At 43.0% G+C, this 22,353-nt stretch overlaps 1 protein-coding gene across 7 annotated transcripts in view; it reads right to left on the bottom strand.

Moving 5' to 3' along the window:
• The window catches only part of Ubr4 (ubiquitin protein ligase E3 component n-recognin 4), a 131,217-nt gene that overhangs the window by 57,421 nt on the left and 51,443 nt on the right, over positions 1-22,353 (bottom strand). For 3 of the 7 annotated variants that reach the window (XM_070037809.1, XM_070037811.1, XM_070037814.1), the window contains exons 36-59: positions 22,176-22,246; positions 21,942-22,089; positions 20,910-21,137; positions 20,146-20,316; positions 17,681-17,863; positions 16,609-16,767; positions 16,151-16,303; positions 14,612-14,839; positions 14,201-14,358; positions 13,203-13,374; positions 12,623-12,824; positions 11,676-11,839; positions 11,057-11,273; positions 9,792-10,008; positions 9,002-9,034; positions 7,823-7,886; positions 7,255-7,389; positions 6,128-6,302; positions 5,370-5,453; positions 5,138-5,278; positions 4,216-4,337; positions 3,614-3,725; positions 624-754; positions 336-513 (exon numbers count right to left, since the gene is read on the bottom strand). In XM_070037809.1, the coding sequence (XP_069893910.1) occupies positions 336-513; positions 624-754; positions 3,614-3,725; positions 4,216-4,337; positions 5,138-5,278; positions 5,370-5,453; positions 6,128-6,302; positions 7,255-7,389; positions 7,823-7,886; positions 9,002-9,034; positions 9,792-10,008; positions 11,057-11,273; positions 11,676-11,839; positions 12,623-12,824; positions 13,203-13,374; positions 14,201-14,358; positions 14,612-14,839; positions 16,151-16,303; positions 16,609-16,767; positions 17,681-17,863; positions 20,146-20,316; positions 20,910-21,137; positions 21,942-22,089; positions 22,176-22,246 (3,646 nt within the window). The remainder of the gene's footprint in view (positions 1-335; positions 514-623; positions 755-3,613; positions 3,726-4,215; positions 4,338-5,137; positions 5,279-5,369; positions 5,454-6,127; positions 6,303-7,254; positions 7,390-7,822; positions 7,887-9,001; positions 9,035-9,791; positions 10,009-11,056; positions 11,274-11,675; positions 11,840-12,622; positions 12,825-13,202; positions 13,375-14,200; positions 14,359-14,611; positions 14,840-16,150; positions 16,304-16,608; positions 16,768-17,680; positions 17,864-20,145; positions 20,317-20,909; positions 21,138-21,941; positions 22,090-22,175; positions 22,247-22,353) is intronic. The other 4 variants (XM_070037810.1, XM_070037813.1, XM_070037812.1 and 1 more) reach the window with 4 other exon arrangements.

Below are 22,353 nucleotides of genomic sequence, written 5' to 3'. Positions count from 1 at the left end.
TCAACAGCCATTGCTGTTCACCCACCAAGTTTAGTTATAGAGACAGGAAATGCTTCCTTCAGCTCAGGAAGAACACTGGCACAAGGAATAAAAGAGATTCTGGAGGAATTCATCAAAAAGACCGAACTAATATAGAAACTGTGAGATTGGCTCCTTAGCCCGGAATTCCCAAAGCAATCCTTCTCACTCTCCACCTGTACCTCTGAACAGCTCTCACCCAGATCAACCTCTCCCCAAATCTGGGGACAAACTAAGTCAGCTGGGTATCAGTAACTGCCAAACCCTCTTTCCTGTGTAAGGCCAATGGCCACTGTGTTCCCAGCATTGCCTTCTACCTTGTTGGTCCTGCTGCAGGCTCAGGGCAATGGCTAGTTCAACCATGGTCTCATCATCTGCATCAGGTGGGATGTCCAGCATGGGTGGAAAGCCCTCTGCACCTGCCAGCAGGGCCTCCAGGGGAGAGGGGTTGCCATTGTTGACATTTTCAGCTGTCTCCAGGACCATTGACTCAGACTGCAGAGAGAAAGCTCTGTCAGTGTCCCATAGCAAATGGTAACTTTAGGAAGCTAAGAGCTGGAGGGGAGTTTAAAGTTCCTTCTCCCCTCTCCTTCTAACAGACTCACCACCATTTCAAAATCTCCATGGTCCACCTCACTCTGTTCCTGGCTTTCCTGGCGGATGTGACCACCATCGGTGATCCCTGAGGACTGCATTTTCTCATCTGCATCATCGTCATCGTCATCATCCTTGTCTCCTGAGTCAAAGAAACCCTAGTCACCTTTTTCCTCCCTTGACACATGCTATGATATATCACATAGCAAGCTAAGCACAAGAAAAGCCAGAACCATGGGCTGGGAAGTTGGCTCAGTGGCAGAGTGCTTGCCTCACATGCATGAGGCCCTGGGTTCGATTCCTCAGCACTACATAAGCAGAAAAAAGCTGGAAGTGGCGCTGTTGCTCAAGTGGTAGAATGCTAGCCTTGAGCTGAAGAGCTGAGGGACAGTGCCCAGGTCTAGAGTTCAGCCCCCATAAGTGACGAAAGAAAGAAAGAAAGAAAGAAAGAAAGAAAGAAAGAAAGAAAGAAAGAAAGAAAGAAAGAAAGAAAGAAAGAAAGAAAGAAAGAAAGGAAGGAAGGAAGGAAGGAAGGAAGGAAGGAAAGAAAGAAAGAAAGAAAGAAAGAAAGAAAGAAGCCAGAACCAGCACCTTGTGCTTCTGAGGTACAACTCCAGGGCCCTAAGCCTAGAGGCCTTGTTTTCCTGTTTCTCATGCTTAACAGAATCTAGGAAGATACAATTAGCAATGACAGCTCATCCTCCATAAGAATATACTTCTCAGATGATGAATGTAGGTATAATGACATTGACCAACAAAAAATTAAAATAAGGACTGGGAATGTGGTTCAGTGGTAGAGTGCTTGCCTAGGGTTCAATTCCTTGGTACCACATAAACAGAAAAAGCCAGAAGTGGTGCTGTGGCTCAAGTGGTAGAGTACTAGCATTGAGATAAAGAGGCTCAGGGACAGTGCCCAGGCCCTGAGTTCAAGCCCCAGGACTGACAAAAAAATAAAAAAAAATTTAAAAATTAAAATAAGCAAACAACTTTGGATTCTGAGGTATTCCCATAAAACAGGCTCTATAAACTCCCACCAATTCTTAGGAGACTCTGGACATGCCAGAAGAAAATACGATGGAGATATTTTGCTGTTAGCAGCTTAGAGTATTTCAATTTTCTCCAAAGCAGCTAGATCAGTGAGACTTCCACACTACATAATCGTAAGAATCAGAAGTGAAATGTGAAACTCTCAATAGATCCTACTAGGAAACATCATTCTCTGTAGGAAGATGGAAGGGCCTTCCTCTAAGGCAAAAGCCCATGAGGGTCCTGACTATTAGAAGAGGATGTAGACCTCGTCTTCCATCGAAGCACTGGAATTTTTTTTTAATTTTTTTTATTGTGATTAAGTGATTACATAAATTTCACAAATTCCATAGTATTGTGAGATAGTAATACTTAAAGTCATAAACACATCTAACCTTCATGAGGCAAACTGTCATTATCGTGGTCTATGAAGTTTGTGAAGTAATGAGCTTTGACAATAGAGCTATTTCTTCTACATTGGGTGATATGTACATGTCTTTCCTTTTGCTTGGCATTAGCTGTTCCCCTCTATCCCTCTCATTCTCATCTTCCCATGGCTGCCCTTGAGTTGCTTAGTTCATTTTCATCAATGTCCAGTGCAACTGATGGGTCCCTTTGTTGTACGTTTTCCCCTATTTCCCTCTGATTCTGTGTCCTCCTCCTAGTTGAAGCACTGGATTTAAAGCATTATAAATATGTCCTTTTTAGGAACAGGAAATATTTGTACTGTAGGCTCCTACCAGTGAAGAGAGCCACAAACTATTTTTTTCACTCATGGAAAACTTAAATAAATGTTACTCAAGGAAGAGTATCTCAAAATTACATATTCATGGAATGGGAATGTGGCTCAGTAGTAGAATGCTTGCCTAGCATGTATGAAGCCTGGGGTTCAATTCCTCAGTACCACATAAATACAAAAGCTGGAAGTGGTACAGTGGCTCAAGTAGTAGAGTGCTAGCCTTGAGCAAAAGCAGCTCAGTGACAGTGCCTAAGCCCTGAGTTCAAGCCCTATGACTGAGCCCCTCCCCCCAAAAAGTTATATGGCCATATATTTAACTTTAGATATTCACTATCACATCAGCCACATGTGCATACTGAGCACTTTAAATAGGGCTATCAATAGACATGCCACCATCATGAAATACACACTGGTTTTCAAAAATAGTACTAGGAAATGCAAAGTCTTTTACTAATAGTTTTTATATTGATTACATGACATATGTATGCATATATATGAAATATTTAACATATTACTAAATTAATTAAATTATTAAACATATTTAGTATTAAACGTATGTTTAATACTAAATAAATTGTACTTATTTCTTTTTCTCTGTATAATGTGGCCCTTGACCATCTCCAGGTATATCATGAGTGCAATCTGTGAAATTTGCTAGCAAACACTGTATTTAAAGTTCATTCAGGACTCTGCCCCATTAACAACAAAACATCCTTAATCAAGATTTTTGTGCCAGGAAATGTACTTTTCTCCTAAAACAACAGTTGCATTTTGTGTTTGGTCACTGGGATTTTTCTAACTGTTCTTAGGATATTTTTGCTCTAGTTCTTAGGAAGCTTCAGCTAAGTGGATCCATCCTGCATGGGTGTGATGCAGATTATCCACCACCTGGTGAAATAGATGCTCTATAGCCAAAGCTTTGTATCTATAATACTATTAATGTACCTTTATTTCCCATGGCTTTGGCTTTGTTATTCTGCTTACTATATCAATTTTTTAACATCTTAAATTACTTATGGAATTGTGGATAGATGATAGGTTGATAGGTAGGTGATAGATAGATAGATAGATAGATAGATAGATAGATAGATAGATAGATAGATAGATAGATAGAGGTTCTAGGGCATTGGTCAATATAAACAACATGTCCTGACACAGTGCCTCTTATTCCCCTCTCCTGAACCAGGCTCCCTACCCTCATCCCAGAGTCCAGACTAAACCCAGACCTCAAATTACCCATTGGAGTGTTACTTCGAGGGGAGGAGGGCAATGTTACATGTCTCCGTTTGTTTCTGGGCCTTAGGACTCGAATTAGAGCTTGTTTGCAAGAGAAGCTCACAGCAGGATCCTAAAGTTTAAAAGGAAAACAGTCATGATGAAACATCACAAATTTTTTTTGGGGGGGGTAGGCGGGGGGGGGTGGGTTTAGGGTTTGAACTTGGCCTGGGCACTGTCCCTGAGCTCTTCAGCTCAAGGCTAGCACTCTACCACTTGAGCCACAGAGCAACTCCCAGTTTTCTGGTGATTAATTGGAGATAAGAGTTTCACGGACTTTCCTGCCTGTGCTGGCTTTGAACCTCGCTTCTCAGATCTCAGCCTCCTGAGTAGTTCGGATTACAGGCATGAGCCACCAGCACCCAGCACAAACGTTATTTAGGAAGCCAGCTCTTAACACTTTTCTTCCTTTGCCAGTGCCTAATAAGTTGACTTTATTTCCTATGGCATTTATCAATATTCAAAACAACTTCATCAACCTCCCATTTTATTTAATTAGCTTAGCTAGCTTACTAAAAATTTTATAGACACCCCTTAGCCATGTGGGGTTGTGTAATACGTACAGGACACAACAGCATCTGCATGTAGATCTTGGATGCTGTATTGATACAGTCCAGCTCACAAGTACAGTAGCCATGGATAATATCTACCAATGCATTAACAGTAGCTTCAATATGAGTGAGACCTAAATAAAGGCAAGAAAAATAGCTGAAAATCTGTAGGAGAAGCCTCTAGATACTTAAAGGTACAAACTCTTAACCCATATAAAGGTCAGTCAAACAAAAATCAGTAACATACAGCACAACAAGCCAACAAAGCACACACAGTAGGAATTGTTATAGCAGTACTGCTTGTGATTTATTTTATTTTCAGTCTCAAACTGTACTCAAAACCTGTGGCAGATAGCCTCCTGAATGACAGAAGTTAAGCAGCCATGCTCTATCTATGGATATCAAGATAAGGTAAGGAACTGTGAAGAATAGGCCAAGACTAAATGCCCTACTTTCCCCAAACCCTTACCATGTAACAAAACATGATCTTGATATGCCTTTTGGGTTTACTGCTTCAGATACCCTGAGTTATTTTAATTTACCCTTTGCTATTCAGATCTAAACTTAAAGCAGTGTGAGAAGTCAAAACACTAAGGGCAGTAGTGCACTGGAAACAAATTATTCTTCAGGAAAATTCTTAATGTTTGTCTCTGAACTGGCTTTGACCTTTATTCTATTTTTTTGAATCAAAATTAAAAAAGAAAAAAAATACTAAGCGAGCACGCATGCACACACACACTCACTCACTCATCAAAGTGCTTCTTTATGTGATAGAAGCAACCCCACATGAAGAAACCCCATTCCCTGCTATACTGTTAATTCCCACAGGGAATAATGCATTGATCTCACAGACTCCTAAGCTGCAATGATTAATTCTGGAGGAACTGGAGAGAACTTCTGTCACTTGCACTAAGCATCTAGCTTCACATGATACCTGGCAGGCAGGCAGGGGCCAGGAAGGCATTCTTGGGTTTGGATGCATGGAGTTTCCAGAAGTGGTTCACAAGCTGCGTGATGAAACTACAACATTCTCCTTCTGCCTGCTTCTGTGGTTCCTTCCCCTCATCCACTCCTTCTACACAGGGGGAAAAAAAAATCATTAACGATGGTAAATCTAAGACAGAATTTAATTTGTTTTAAGGTTAACTCAGGTCAAGGAAGCTTGCCTGCGGAGGGAGTTTCAAGTGGGGCCCCAATCAATATGCCAACTATCCCTAGATTCCAGCAGGCACATCTAGGAAAAAAACAGTCTGGGAAAGGAATATCACAGAAAACATTGAGTGTTAGAATTCAATAGGAAGGGGAGCAAAGAGGATCTTCACAGTAGATTCAAAGAAGCCCGTTCCAACCTTTCAACTGTAAAAAGTCAGGGAACAGCTGAGATCTCTCAAGAATGAGTTCAGGATTGTAGTGTTAGAAGGACGAATAGGACAATGATAGATAACTGTAAAAGCATCAGAAAACTCTATTTGACAATGGCGAAACAGGTTTGGTACTCAGCCAATGTAAGGAGGAGAGGAAACAGGATCAAGCACTGAAAGACGCCACTGTACACATTAATTAAGTGATGGCAATGAACAGCCTAAAAATACAAAATAACTGCTTATAAGCACCAGGGCCAATCAAGTTTTACATTTATCCTCAAGACCATAAGACATAGCAAGTTCAGAGACAGATTATATCTGACGTACAACACTAAATAAACCTAGGGATGATTAAAAGGATAAGCACTGGAAAAGGAAATTAATTAAAATGGTACAATCCTGATGGCAAAGGCCCTATAAGGTATAAAGAACAGGGAGCAAAATCCCTTCTCAGAACACGAAGTCAGTCAGCAGCCAGCAATAACAGGAAGAGGATGAGATAGGACAAAGAAGGTGGACTGAGCCAATTTCAGGACCACGGCCACAAAGGCCTAGTTCACCTGTTTCCATCTGGGGCAGCTTTGACTCCGTAAAGTGGACAAGGTTGTTAGGACGCATGATGGCAATGGATCGAGCTGTGATGACCAGCCTCTGGAAGACTTCAGGGTCCAAGTCCTTGCCTTCTTTGCTGGATGTGTTGAGACACTGCACAGCTTTGCTCAGCAAGGCCTGATCCTATAAAACAGTATCATCACAGAGGATCAACCACAAGCATGGGCTCAACACTAAAGCAAAGAACAGGGGAAAGCTGGTAGATCATGAGGATTGCTGTCTCCTTTCAAGAGATCACATTATTTACCACCAACTTTCTAACAAATAAATCTCCAAAGCAATCAAACATATTAAACTTCTGAGTTCAGAAAGTGTTAAGTCTTTAAAAAGTCAAAAGTTCACCTCAGTGTGAATCTGCATGATTTCCAGGGCTATAGCAGCCCACACCTCTTATTCCAGCAAATATTCCTTAGCGAGTTTCTACTACTCAAGGATGATGCTCCCAAATGGCCTTTCCTTAGCAATCTGAGAAGGCTAACCTCATGTTTCTCAATTTTACAGGAGAGAGGGTCAAAAGCCAAAGCAGGTGGATCATAGCTTCTCTCAGAGTCCTTCTTACTCCTGGGTCTAAACCATTATCTATTCCATCTACATAAACCTGCCCAAGTTATCTCCTTTGGCATCTGCAGACTTTCAGAGAGATCTTCTTTCCCAGTTTTCCTCTTCAGAGTCTCCCCAAGAGCTACCACTAATTAATCACCTCACCACAAGTATGCTTACACAGGGGCCCAAAGCTGAGGGGTGAGAACAGTGGCAGCCTTTACCTCCTAAGTGACTCCCCACTTCTGTACTCTTTTCCAAGGAGCTACTGCCTACACTCAGCATTCCATTCTCTTTCTTAAGTCTTGCTAATTCTGTTAGAGAAAAAGATGCAAGAGTGGTCTGCTAAGCCCTTTTCTTAGTTTTGATTATGTTTGTACATTTCTCAGAGAAACTTTAAATTAGGTTTAATCTCAACACTGTAGGTCCTTTCTCCAGCTTTCTTTGCTAGACCCTTGGCTTTACAAACAGAAAGCTAACTAACTCAATTCCCTGTCCTATCTACAACTCCTATTTCTATAGAGAGAACAGTTACCTTGTGGCTGTGATAGGCTGAGCGACTAGTGTGCAGGCTGGCTAAAAGACTCTTGGACTGCTGCTGTACACTAGCAGGTGCTGGCAGGGACAGCAGCAAAGTGGCCAGCTCCTGTGCTGCATTCTTGTTCCTCTCCTGATGCAAAAGATAGCAAGGTTACCACTGATCCCAACAACTCAATAAAGAATGACCTGTCTAGTCTGCCCTTCCCCCTTCTTTCCTTCCTTCCTCGGCACCAGGGCTAGGTTATACACCATAGACTGCCAAGAAAAAAAAAGGGGGTTCAGAAGTTATAATCCCTAAAACACCGGCAAAGAAGTAGGATACACACTCCAACTCCCAGAATAGGATTTGGGCACCAGCACTCACTCATCCTGCTCTATGACAGGTCTCACTACAGCCCCCCAAAACCAGGACATGAGGCCTAAAGCCAAAGACTTCTCTGGTGCTTCTTTGCAAATCAAGATTAGACCATAAGTGCTCTTCAAATTCAAGGCCTCCAGCCTCTGACAACTTCACTGACTTCCTGCCTCTTCAGAAAAGCTCCCATGTGCTTTGAAGAACTTGCCTTCTCGATGATTGGACCAACGGCAAAGCAGCTTTCCAGGGCTTCTAAAGAACTCACAACCAGCCTGGGGAGACAGAAAACCTGGCTTGAGTACAACAACCGTTCTCTCTGCCTCTTGCTTTAGCCTAAGCAAACTACAGTTGTGAGGACCTTGAGGACAGCTAATGAATGCCAAATACAAAATCAAAGCACAATTAGACCTGCCACAGGCACCATGCATATTGCTGCCTATGTTACAGGCCAGAAGAACTCTGGCTTCTGCTTGGAAATCAACCTGAGGCCATGTTCATAATCCAAAACTCAAAGGGCTTTTCTTCCTTAAAGAGGATAATAAATGTGCTTCCTTCTGCTGCCTGTGGCAGGGATCACTAAGATGGGCTTAACAGTCTTGATGCAGTGGGAAACAAGCTCAGGTGCCCAGAGATCAGTGGGCAAAGGGAGACACAAGGAAAAGCGAGAGCCATCTTCTTATGTTGAAAAGGTTATGATTAACTTTCATGTACAACTTGAAAAAACTGTGTCAAAACATTTGCTGTAAGTTCCTAAGTATAGGAGAGCGAACAGACTATAGTTTTTGGTGCATGCCACTTGCTAGCATTCAAAGGGCAGTATATAAAGCATCTTTAGAAAATGGAGTAATTCTCCCTTAGGGAAGAAATAGGAAGCTCAACTATTAAAAAATACAAGTAACATGCTCCCAGAGCTTACTCCTTTGACATAGCAAAAAGACCAACATCCTGGCAGCTATAGCCCTTACAGAGAAAGGAAAGTATTAAGACAGCAGCTGGCGAGAAAAGGGATGAGGGGCAGAGGAAGGCAATAAAAAACTAAGGAAGAGGAACTGCAGCATAGAACAAAGGTGGACAGAGAAAGGTCTCTAATGGATTATGAAATGGCAAGGCTTTTGCTTGCCCCTCCACCCCTCATCACTTTCTCATTCACTCCAGAGAGGGCACAATGAGGACTAGGGTAAGGAGGAGAGAGCCAAGAGAGTCTGACACAGCCAACACCAAGGACGCACTCAGTATGCTCCATTTTATACATGGAGAGCTCTGCAGCCATGCAATGACCAGAACAGGAAGAAGCAGGACTCTGAACAGAAGCAAAGCCACACCATTGCATACACTGCTCTCTGACATACACGCATTCGTGCAGAGAAAAGAAAGAGGGCATACTAACCGATCCAGCTTGGTTAGGGACTCAGTTTCAGAACTTGGGGAAGAAGCAAAAACAAATTAAAAAAAAAAAAAAAAAAGAGGAAAAAAATGTGAAGCTCAGAGAAACCTGGAAACATATCCTAAGCAAACCATATATGAAGAGGGTGGGGGAAAAAGCAAGAGAAAGATGTGAAGAGGCTGCCGGTGGGATGCAGTGGCTCCAAGCACAGTTACTTTTATGACTTACAATGTAAGAAGCTCACAATCTTACATCATGAATTATTTCATCTACCATGACAAACTAGCAGCTACCCAGCACAAAAAAGCCAAGCTTAAGAATGCCACCACAGGGAGATTTAAGGAAACTACACTCTGCTACAAGATGCAGCAGAGGCTCTTGCTGATAATGTCATTACTACTTGAATAAGTGACTGCTATAGAGAAAGATGAGAAGATGATGCCATCAACATGGAAGGGAGGAAGCTTGCCTGTCAGGTCAGCAAGGTTGAATCCTAATCTAGAATACTACATTTTAAGCACATTCTACTCTGTGATCCTTACTTCGAAGGGTACTTTTTGACTTCTGCCCAGGCCAAGGTTCTGGCTTCACATAGCTCTGAACCCACTTTCCAGGCTTTGTCTACACACTAAAGAGACACTAAATGTTGGGTAAGCTGCAAAAAAACAGGACTATCATAGGCTAGACTTGGGGCAATTAGAGAACCAGACTCTTGGACAAAAGGAAGTTCTGGCAGCAAGTGGAAAATGGTGGAAACTGTGGAAAATAAAGCCAAACCCGCCAGCACTGGTACCTCTCCAAGACAGTGCCACTAGTTGTAGTAGGTGCGGCTGAGTCGCTGTCTACAGTGCCATTACTCTGGTTGAGGTTGGAAGGGCAGATGTTGCTGACAGAGGCAGAAGGGAATTCTTCAGGGGGCTCATCAGGCCAGCCAAATTGCTCCTTAGTCTTGCCATAAATTTTTACAGCATCTATCATGGTGACACCTGCTGGATCCACTGAGGCACCAACTGCAGTAAGCAAAGGAGGCCATTAGGAAGCACATTTCAGAAGTAAAGGGCTCACACCACCTCTCCAAAGCCTCAACCAGATCAGCTGAGGCAAGGAACAAATCACATCAATTTTATAGACACAGAGGAATTTTATCTGCCAAGGCACCAACAGCACTTTTGATGTTGAGCAGACAAAGAAATAGTTTGAGGGACCAAAAATCTATTTTGTCTCCTACTCAGAAGAGACCCTTAACATCACTGAAGGGCCTTCTGGTACTGAGGATATAGTATCCCCCACTGCTCTGCCCCAAAGGTCTCTAAGTACTTCCTCTGTGTAAAGTTCACATCCTGCTCATTCACACTATCAATAGGTGACCAATAAATGAAGACAAGCCCTAGAGATTCAAACTCTTGAGAATTATAAATTTTCAAAAGTACAGCAAGGACTTTCTGAACACATCTCAGAGATGTATGGCCTAAGGGCTCTATGCTTAAAGAAAGCCTGGTGACTTCACAAGTAGGTCTCTCTTCTTGCCTCCCCTCTGCCTGAACATGGAAGCAGAGCACCAGAGATGTTGATCCAACACCACAGAAGTGAATACCTTAACTGAGTTTTACCAAACCATAGCCCCTTTCTTAATTTTTTTTTTTTTTGGGGGGGGTCCGGTCATGGGACCTGTACTCTGGGCCTGGGTGCTGTCCCTCAGCTCTTCAGCTTAAGGCTAGCGCTCTACCACTTGAGCCACAGCACCACTTCTGGCTTTTTTCTTTTTGCTTATATGGTGCTGAGGAATCGAACCCAGGTCCTCATGCATGCAAGGCAAGCACTCTACCACTGAGCCACCTTCCCAGCCCAGCTCCTTTCTTAAGTAAGACTTCATCCCTAGGAATATTGGTTCTTTTACATCTCATATGAAGCTCAAAGTTTCCAGATGAAATAGACCACAAAGTTAAGTGTGGAGGTTGAGGAATATAGCACTCAGTGGTTCAGAACACTGGAAGGCCACAGACCAGTAGCCATCAAATCTACAGTCACAAAGAGAAAGACAAGAGGTAAGTGACTCACTAAAGAGGTTCAGCTTCTTATCAGCTTGCAGGGCTTCTTCTCTGGTAAAGGGGAAGTCAAACCAGCGTGACCGACTCAGATTAAGCTGCATGGTTCTGCCAAAAATCTCGATATATGATGGGGCCCGTTCAATTGCCTGGGTCCCAATCTGGATCCGCATGCCTGTCATCACCATAGTGCTGTTGTTGTTACTGATCTCAATGGTGAATCCACCAGGCTGTCAAGACAGAAAGATGAACATCAGAAAACCAAAAGAAGTTTCAGTTCAGTCTGAAATCCTTCCTGATACTATTTCAGCTATACACCTAGAAAGAACATTTTTCTTTTAGCTCCTGACTTTCTTGCTCCCAAGGAGTTCAAGAAAATATACAGGGAAGGATTCCTTTCTATGGCAGACATCCTTCTGCCCAGCATTAATCACCTCTTTCTGCCCTCTGCAGTACCCCATGGATAATGGCAGAAACGTAGCCTGATAGGATGCATTTATTCAAGGGCCATTTAATCAGAATAGTGCTTTCTATATTTCCTATATGCATTCTAAAAGGAATCGTGCCATTCAACCCTTCTGTTTACAAATCTTTCTACTCAGAGATTGAACCCAGACAGGTGCAGTCCTCACCTTGGTGTTAGCCACATACATGCCAGTAGAGTTCAGCCGGTGCTTTATCTGTTGTGCATTGTAGACTTGCAGGAGATCATTACCACCGAACTCCACATCTGTCAGCTGCTGGTTGTGTTCAAAGAAGTCAATGGGGAAGGTCACCTGGCTAGATGTGCGGGTTGCTATGAAGAAGAATATCAAACTGTCAGAGATCATGGTTGTCTGAAGTTTCTGGCACCTCTGCCTCTACTCTGAGGACTGCCCAGACCACCCACACTCACATATTACTCCTCCTAGTGGACTCTAGTGTTTGTTTTACACTCACATGTCATCAGCTCCTGAGTGGCCAGATGACTTAGCTAAACAAAATCTGGTATTGGTGTTGGGTTCACAGTTCATAAGAATGGGCTCTGTTTGCTTACAACAAACAATAGGAAGTACTAACTCACAGTTCATTGCTCTAGATGAGCTCCAAAATCACCTCAAAAACTATAAAAATTTAAGATATCATGATCCCCACAATAATCTTTGCTTAGCCAGTTCACTCCTACTAAACCCAAGATTTCTCTATCAGCCTATCTACCTAGAATTCTCTATTAGCCAGGATTAAGTCCACCATGGCTCAGAGAGCTATGATGATCTTCACTATTCTGTGGGAAATCAACAACTAAAGGGATCTATTCTTCAGTCAGATCCATGCTGCAAGCAAGCTTTCCTGAAATGCAGAAAGAAAATACCTCAAACAAGGATGAAGACATCAGACTGGGACACCAAAGAATTGCTGCCCTACAGCCAACAGTCAAAAAGCACTTGCCATGTGGACCCTTGCTTTCAGAAAACTGGCTAGCTCTCTTATCTCTGACTTTTCCTGAGTATGCAAAGCAGGTCAGCTAGTATCCTCACAGCCTATGCTATGCTGTCTAAGACACTACGGTGCTCATTCCTGGGGCCTGGAGAGGGCTTACTAATTGTAGCTGTTTTGCGCTTTCGAACAGGCTTCATGATGCTGATTACACTGCTGGGCTGCAAGGACGGCTGGAGCCAGTAAGAAGTGTTCTCCACATTGGCCATGTAAATGCGCAAGCTGCCATCCTCACACAGTAAGATCATGGTTGTCCGCTGTTGCTCATTGCAGGCTGTATGTCTAATAGCAACCATGTCTTGGATCTAGAATGAGCAGACAACAGAGGAGGTCAGTTCTCACACCCAGTGCTCAGAATCAGAGAAAAAGAAGCAGAAAAGCAACTGGCTTATCAGCTAGGTAGGGGTGAAGAGGGTAACAAAAGAAAAGGCATCTAGAAGAAAATATAATTTCTTATTTTTGTTTTGGGGGCTTTTTAATACATAATCTCTCTATGGTACTCAGGTTGGCCTGGAACTCACGACCCTTCTATCACCACCTCCTAGTGCTAGGATTACAGCTGTGCACCACCACACATGACTTGAAAAATCTTTAAAGACCTCTGCTGAAAGACATGAAATAGCTTCATAACTTTAAATGCAGACCAAGCTCATATGAAAGTGATGGGAGAATCTGGCACTGACCTTTGCTTTCGCAGGAAGAGTCTTAATCTCCTGGATTAGAAAAGTGTCTGGTTTCACCATAACAACCAGAGGCACACCTGTTGTTTGCTGCACACAACACACCAAGCCAGGATGGTTCATCACCTCAGACCACTGGCAGAGAGCAGGAGAAGTCTTACTGCCACCATTGGAACTGGAAACAACAAAATTGGCCAGTTAGGGTATTACCACTGGATAGCTCTTCTCTTGATCTATGGGCAACCCTCTAACTAGCTAAGTGACCTCAGAACAATATCCTTAATCAAGGTCACTTTTACCCTAAGTCATAGGCACATGTAGCACACTTTAACATGTGCCCGCAGGAGGGATCCAACTAGCACCTCTACTGCTAGGCTGACATGGTCTAAGGAACAGATGACCCTATGTGATTTGTGAATTATGCAGGGCCATGGAGTTGCTGATGATCTATAAAGATATCCAAGCATTTCAACCCGTGTGCAAACTGGTGTCCACATTTTTTCATTCCATACCAGGAAATTTCAGATGAAGTGCTCAGAGATCCTGATCCTTTCCTCCCTCTTCTCTAAATAAAACTAACTCATGTGTGATTATGGAAGTCTCTACTTTGCCCACTCAGGTCCAACCACCCTCCCCCTAGTACCGACACCATGTTCAGTTTCCTCAGAGGTACGTTCCCAAGAAGGAAAACTTCAAGGATATAGTAGGACAAGTGCTATGAGACACTTCTAAATTTTGGTAATTATTAAAATCACACTGCTGCCCTCACTATAGATTTTCCTTCTGTGTAACAGCAGCCTGCCCCCAACTACTTCTTACAAACTGGGGTCTCCATAGTGGAGGACAAACTACCCAGGCATCCCAAACTGACTACCCTGGCCTGTATTTAGCAATGAAGGAGGACTGACTGCCAGAGAAAAACATGCTTCACTTGACTTAGCACAGGAAAGCTCTGCTGAACAGGGGCACTTGGAAGGTAGACATTTAGTACTGATTCCCACCTTTTAATGTTGATAGGGAAGAGCTGCACCACCTCCATGCTTGTTCTGCTGATGGTGGCTGCAAAGGATTTTCCCTGACAATAACTGAAGAACAACATCTGTAACACGTGGGAATAGTACACTGATACACCACCACCTGCCAGCTGGCTGTTACTATCCTGTGAAAGCAAAGACACACATGCGTATTAGTTACTCTTACTGGTGAAAGGTGACAAGTTTTAAATCATGATTAGGTAGGTACTCCCACATGCTAAGCATGAGAGCCCTGTGGGCAAACTTTACAGATATCTTGGGAATACAGCAACGTTGAATCAGTTTGGTCATGAAGGACCAAAGATTCTGCTATTAAATAAAAAGTCAGAAGCATCCAAAAAAGAACAGCAACACAGGAATTGTTGTATATGTCCCAACCTTCAGATCTTCATGATTGATTTCCAGTACGTTTGTGACATAGAAGGGTCCTTGCTGGGCACTGCTGGCCTCCTCCATGAGCTGAGTATAGATGTACCCAGCTGAAGACATTATCACAATGATGTTCTTCCCCTCCTCATTGAAAAGGAAGGTAACATCTCTTATCTTCGAACTTGGCAGGAGGAAGTAGAAGGTTGGACTCAAAGCATCCACAGATAGGTCATAAATCTACCATGTGAAAGAAAGAATACGTAAGGATAATGTGTTTCAGTCCCATCCCCAAAATACCCTGATGAATTCTAATAGGAACATTCATTCTTCAACAAGCACCTACTGATTGTTATGCTTTGTGGTGCACAAAAGATAAACATCTCTTACTCTCCTGAAGAAAGAAGTAGGACAGGAGTATACACTAATAAATTCTGTAACAAGTACAGTAAGTGAAATATATTTGGCATAACAAGGGCAGACACAGAATCAATCAATGGCCTATAAGCAAAGAATACCTACTCAGCAATGTAACAAAAAGCAACCAATGTGCTTTATTTGTTTTGATTGGGTTGTTTTGCAGTACTGGGGGGTTGGAACTCAGGGCACCTTGCCTACTAGGCAGGATCCCTACTATTGAGCCACATTTCCAGACCTTTTTTTTGGTGTGTGTGGGGGGGGGGGGGAGAAGAGCTGCGGTCGGTCATGGGGTCTGAACTCTGGGCCTGGGCGCTGTCCCTCAGCTCTTCAGCTCAAGGCTAGCACTCTACCACTTGAGCCACAGTGCCACTTCCGCCTTTTTCTGCTATGTGGTACTGAGGAATCGAACCCAGGGCCTCATGCATGCAAGGCAAGTACTCTACAACTGAGCCACCATCCCAGCCCTCCAGATGTTTTTTATTCTGAGTACTTTTGTGTGTGTGAATGCTGGTCCTGGAACTTGAAGTCAGAGCCTAGCCACTTCTGTGCTCAATACTAGTGCTCTATAATTGGACCACAGTTCCATTTCCAACTTTTTGGTGGTTAACTGGAGATAAGAGTCTCACAGACATTGCACAGGCTGGCTTTGAACCATGGTCCTAAGAATTCAGCCACCTGAGTAGCTACAATTAGCATCAAGAGTCACCCGGCTATGCTGGGTATTTTTTAGATAAATTCTTACTTCCTGTTCAGGTACAAACCCCAAGAGTGGTCCACCTATTTAGGTCTATAATCATATCTGGGATGACAGATGGATGCTACTACACTCAGCTTCTTCTGCTGAGATGGAATCTTGCAGACTTTTCTGCCTTCTGATTTCAGCCTCCCACAAAGCTAGACAGAATGTAGGCATAGTACCATGCCTGCCTATGGACTAAGAAGTCTCTTGGACTTTTCTATCCAGGTTGCTCCTTGAACAACTATCCTCCCATTCTCAGCCTCCAAAATAGAATTACAGATGGGAACCACCAATGTTAGCTGTTTTATTTTTTAGTTTCTGAAAGAAGATAGCACAAAGTAAAGATAATTCTTTAAAAGCCAAACAAGATCATTACAGAGCTAAAATTGTACCTTCACGAAGTCTGCTGTAACAATTGCTAACTCAGTCTGTGAACCAGGTAGCCACACGGCTTTGATGATGAAGTTCCCCGTTGCCAACTGAGGGTGCAACACCAAGTGATCCGAAACTGAACCCGAGCTACTAAAGGTGAGCACGTGGCAGTCCTAGGTACAAGTAAAAGAACACAATGGTTAAAACATCATTTGGACAGTTCAGCTAATTCATGTTAGAGTTTATGCATTTCTTTGCCTTCTCTAATATTCTCTGCCTTCTAGTATTCACACTGTCCAAGGACATATTCAGGTTTCTAAAACACAGATTATTTACAACACAGAAGCCATCTGGAAGTTAAAAGAAAGATTTCTCTTGCTTTTAAGTTTTCATCAAAAAACTCAGTAAGAAACAATACTGAGACAATGACAGATAAGTAGAATGCAGAGCTTCAAGTAATCACTCCTAGACTATTTACCTTCAAGCCACACACTGCCAGGTAATCTTCCTTGCAGGGATTTCCAGTAAGGCTCAGCACAGTAAAGGGCACAGGGGCAGAAGCCAAGCGGGTCAGAGTCAACTTCCTTTTGCTGGAGTCTGCTTGCTTCAGAAGTGCAGAGAGCTGAAGAACTGTGATCTGCAAAGGAATCACCACCAGTTTATTCTTAACCCTAGTCCCCTTAACAGAGAGCAAGTTACAAAAACCCTTTTAAATAGGGATGTTATCTCATAGTGTCTTCTTGTGTGTTTCTTAGGAAACATCTAGATGAGTTACTACCCCTTATTTTATTTTATTTTATTTTGGGTCTGGTCGTGGGGCCTGAACTCTGGGCCTGGGCGCTGTCCCTCAGCTCTTCAGCTCAAGGCTAGCGCTCTACCACTTGAGCCACAGCGCCACTTCCAGCTTTTTTCTTTTTGCTTATGTGGTGCTGAGGAATTGAACTCAGGGCCTCATGCATGCAAGGCAAGCGCTCTACCACTAAGCCACGTTCCCAGCCCCGAGTTACTACCCTGTAGAACAAACACATACATCTTTTGTTTCCTCCTTCTACTAAGAGCAGAACAAATCACTGATAATCATTTCACACAAGTTAATCCCTATGTATCACTGTTGTTTTCCAACATACATGAGATGCTTTTTTAAATTATTAGAAAGCAAAAATTAAGATACCTACACTCTTCCAACTTCTCATTCTGTAAAACACAAATGTCCCCATATCCTCAGAGGCAGAGAAGCACTGATGATCACCTGAGGGTTTTTGCTCCTCAGCTTGTGCCTCTAGATGCACCAAACAGGGCGAGTATTTATCCAAATTGTGGATAAATACTGCTCACTGCCTTCTCCTAGTTTGTGAAGGAATGTTTCATGTGGGAATTTACTAATTACACCAGTTTCAAGTGGAAACATTCATGACATGTAGTCCCTAAACATTTGAGATCCAGTGGAAGTTCCCCACAGGAGGCAGATGTGAGCACGATCACCTCTCTGTTCTTTTTAACATTTAAGACAGACATAATGAAAATAAGAGAGAAATGACTAGAGGACCCACCTTGCCCTTCTCATGGCTGACAGCCAAGTGCTGGCGGCGCCCATGTGGAGAAGACAGAACACACATGGCAACCCGCCTGAGCACGTGGGCGCTGATTAGCTGCCGTATAGTCTGGCCCTGGTCTCCGCTGTAATTCATCCGTACATTCTCAAAGGCACCTTCCTGGGAGCCTAAGGTGGGAACCTAGCACACAGGGGAGCAGAGAAATTGTAAGTAATAAGGATCACTGAGTCATGTCACATTCATCCAACACTGCACAAGTTAGTCATTCAAAAGCAATCCCAGGGCTGGGAAGGTGACTCAGAGGTAAAGTGCTTGCCTTGCATGAGGCCCTGGGTTCAGTTCCTCAGCACCACATAAACAGAAAAAGCCGAAGTGGCACTGTGGCTCAAGTGGTAGAGTGCTAGCCTTGAGCTGAAGAGCTGAGGGACAGCGCCTAGGGCCAGAGTTCAGGCCCCATCACCGGCAAGAAAAAGCAATCCCAACTTCAAACTGTGTGTGGTAAATTTGAGTTGTTTGTTGTTGTTGTTTGTCAGTCATGGGGCTTGAACTCTGGGCCTGAGTACTATCCCTCAGCTCTTCAGCTCAAGGCAAGCACACTACCACTTGAGTCACAGCACCAATAATCAGTTTTTACTCTAATAAATTATCGTGAATTTTTCAACAAGTACTACAGCATGTTAAAACGTCTTTTCACTTGTAAAATCATGATAGATGGAATTTTTCTTTCAGTAAAATCATCATGATACTAGCTACTCAGGAGGCTGAGATCTGAGAATTGCAGTTTAAAGCTAACCTGGGCAGGAAACCCCCTCAGACTCTTATCACCAATAAACTACTCAAAAGCAGTGACACTGTGGGCTCTAGTGCTAGAGCACTTGCCTTCAGCAAAAGAAGCTCGGGGACAGTGCCTAGGCCCAGAGTTGAAGCCCCAGGTCTGGCAAAAAAAAAAAAAAAAAGATGGGGGAGAGGGGGGGTAGTAAGGGATGGGAAGGGGAAACAAAGGAGGAGGTAACAATGCTTGATAAGAAATGTACTCATTACCTTGCCCATGTAATTGTAATCCCTCTGTACGTTATTTTCACAATTAAAAAAAGTTTAAAAAAAAGATATATCCCCTTTCAAAAAAAAAAAGATCAGAGATGATCTTAGATGGAATTTTTCTCTCATTGATCTAACCTGGCAAAATTCAGTCAGAAACTCTATCCAATCCCTCTTCAGTCTTTTTTAATTTCATCTTCATTATCTATAAATCTTAAGACCACTTCTCTAGAACAGATTGGCTGTTAGTAAAACAGCAGAACAGATTGGCTGTTAGTAAAACAGCAGAATTTGGGACGTTTCTTAGCAAATGTTCTTTCTCCAGTAACAACAGCCACCTGTGAGGTGTGACGTCCTTGGGCGCAAGGCATGCCTTGAGCCCTCCTCCACTGCCCACTGCAGTTCCAAGGGTAGATGGGGAAGGGCACCCCGGAAATGCTATATACAGTTCCCAGCAACTGCTTTGAACATGGATAATGACTAATACCTTATATCCATGTCACATTTAACAACTAAAGGAACATGGTCTTTATCAAGGGCTTTAAGCAAAAGAGAAAAACTCTTTTGCAAACTAGGTGAATCCTAGAAAAGCAGATACAAAAAAGGGGTTTTCTATTTTTTGTAAAAAATAAATTCCTATGCCAGGTGCCAGTGGCTCACGCCTATGATCCTAGCTACTCATGAGGCTGAGATCTGAGGATCACAGTTCAAAGCCAGCCCTGGCGGCAAAGTCCATGAGACTCTTATCTCCAATTAACCACCAGAAAACCGGAAGTGGCGCTTGGCTCAAGAGGTCAAGTGCTTGCCTTGAGCTGAAGAACTGAGGGACAGTGCCCAGGCCCAGAGTTCAAGCCCCATGACTGACAAAAAATAAATAAATAAATTCCTGCCAGGTCCTGGTGGCTCACACCTGTAATCCGAGCTAGTCAGGAGGCTGAATCTGAGGATTGTAGTTTGAAGCCAGCCTGGGCAGGAAAAATCCGTGAGACTCATCTCTAACCATTGGAAAACCAGAAATGGCACTGTGGATCAAAGTGAAAGAGCGCTAGCCTTCAGCAAAAAAGCTCAGGGACAAAGTCCAAGCCTTGAGTTCAAGCCCAACTGACCAAAAAAAAGAAAATTCCTAAATATAATTGCCCCAAAATGGAGGTTTCCACACTTGAAAGATTCATATACTCATATAAACGAAAAAATAGATTGCCTGGACAGCTCAAAATGAACCTGGATTCTCTCTTTCAAAGACACACTTGATATGTTGATTGTTGTCTACATATGGTTGTGGGATATGATAGCTTGGGTTCTAAGTTCTAAATGTCTGGAACGCACTTCCAAGTACATTCCTCAGAGGATGTTGGGTACACTGGTATTCCGATCGGCATGCTGGTTCCTCTGCCCACCAAACTTCATGACCCTGCCACACTCACCATCAGCTGGTCTGTCATCTCAACCACCTTGTCCACTGTATGCAGTTCACCAAGGGCCTGCTGTGCCCGGCTGCTGCTCCCCACAGCCGAAGCCTGTTGAAAGTTGGTCTGAATGGCATCCATGAGGAAATTGAGCATGTCTAACACGAGAGGAGCGAAGGAGAAATTGGCCTAAGAAAAATTGAAATACACAGTGAAAAAAATAAAATAAACCAAAGAGAATAATAATGGGTCCTCCTTATAATCTAGCCAGGAACTCCTTCAGAATCCAGTTTCCTTACTTCCAGATAGATAGTTTCACCATCATCTCATTTTCTCCATAATCCTGGGTCTGACTGTAGTCTATGCTACTCTGCTACTAACTAGAGCAAACTTTCTAAACCAAAGGTCCTACAGTGACACCTTCATCATTCAAGGCACCTAGCAGATACAGTAACTTCTCTGCCATCCAATATAGGATAGGAATTTAAGAAAGTAACCACTCAAATCCTCTTCTGCATTCCAGGTAAATGAGCAATTCCAGACAAAATATGTACTATGGTATTACATAATTTTTACCCTCCCACCTGCCCTCATCAATACCCCTATATTCCTCAGTCAGAAATTCTTTGCTAGAAACTCAAAGCACATGCTAAGAGGTTTCATACTGAGGATCGTCAAACTTAGGAAAAGATAGTTTGTCAGGGGAGTTTTGTGCATTCTCACACAAACTTGTCAGGTTCTAAACTCTGTTTACTGGACTAGGGGCCACAAGTAAGCTTCACCTGGTTCTGTAGCTCCTCTCGGCAACCTTCTACTGTGCGGCACAGGCTACTCTTCTTGGGCTTCTCTTCATCAGTGACCTTTCCATCACTAATGGTGACCTTGGCCTTGTCGGCTGGTGAGGTGCTAGCATGGCGAACCAAACTCTCTGAAACCCTTGGTTCACTCTGAAATGCAGACTCCTTCATGGTGGAGCTCATGCCACTGCTTGGAGTTCTTTTTACCAGTGCCTAGGGATAGAAATGTTATTGGGTCCATGAATTCTTGCCACAGGCTGAGGTTAAATACTGCCTGACAGCCAGGTGTGGTAGCTCACATTTGTATCCCCAGCACTTTGGAGGCTCATGTAAGAGGATCACAAGGTATTTGTTGTTGTTGTTTCCAACTGGTGGGTTTGAACTCAGGGCCTGGGCATTGTCCATGATCTTTTCACTCAAAGCTAATGCTCTACCACTTTGAGCAATAGCACCACTTCCAGTTTTCTGGTGGCTAATTGGAGATAAGAATCTTACAGGATTTTCTGCCTGGGCTTGGAACTATAATCCTCACATCTCAACCACCTAACTAGCAGGATTACAAGCACCCAACTGGATCAGAAGTTTTAAGAACAGCCTAGGCTATATAGTGAGACCTCTCAAAAAACAATAAAAAAAGAGAAATACTGCCCTAAGAACTTAAGAGAGAAAAGAGAAGCTGGTTAAGTATGCACATGTTTATCCAAAAGACTAAATTCATGGTATTCACCTAATACCTAACTTAGGTGTCCATATATAACAGCAGGCCTTCCTTATCACACCTGAAATGTGGGCATTTCTTAGAAAAGACTGGCTTCAAGATCTTTAAGGAATATGCTGGCTCTAATTCTGTAAATAAGGTACATAGGCCAAAATTGTATAGTTCATCAGTAACAGCAGACTGTGTCCCTAGACACTAGTACTATGAAAGGTATGTGGGAATTTTCCACTTTGGCCTAAGTGTGTTCATATCACCAACAAGCTTCTTTTAGAGCTCAGTGAAGATTCCAACGCTCTCACCAAACAGCTTCCATCTTCCTTGGCTCCACAGTCACAGAAGAAGGATCCATACTTGGCATAAGAAATCTCATGGTCCTTGTGGCACACCTTAGCACACACTGTGCATACACCTACTCCATCCACCATTTTGCAGGTATGACAGTGGTACCTAAAAAGAGTAAGGACCAGCCAATAAGCTCAGAAGAGCCAACAAACAAGGCCCAACTAGCCTCTGTGTAAATGGAAGACTCTTACCAATGCTGGTTCATGAATTCTTTCTGTGTGATGGTAAAAGTGCAGAGTTTATTGCAAAGAGAATCTTCATCCTTGAAAGACAGTAAATCTTTTTAATTAGAAATATATCCTTCCAGTTATGTACCCACAAAAACACCTGCTTCAGTCCCCAAAGGAGACTCATCAATGATCAACAGAA

Source organism: Dipodomys merriami, unplaced genomic scaffold (assembly GCF_024711535.1).
Source record: "Dipodomys merriami isolate MVZ:Mamm:240054 unplaced genomic scaffold, mDipMer1.0.p SCAF_28, whole genome shotgun sequence".
In the NCBI taxonomy this organism is placed as follows: domain Eukaryota; kingdom Metazoa; phylum Chordata; class Mammalia; order Rodentia; family Heteromyidae; genus Dipodomys; species Dipodomys merriami.
The sequence above is the reverse complement of the archived record's forward strand: the minus strand, read 5'-3'. Positions and strand labels throughout refer to the sequence as shown.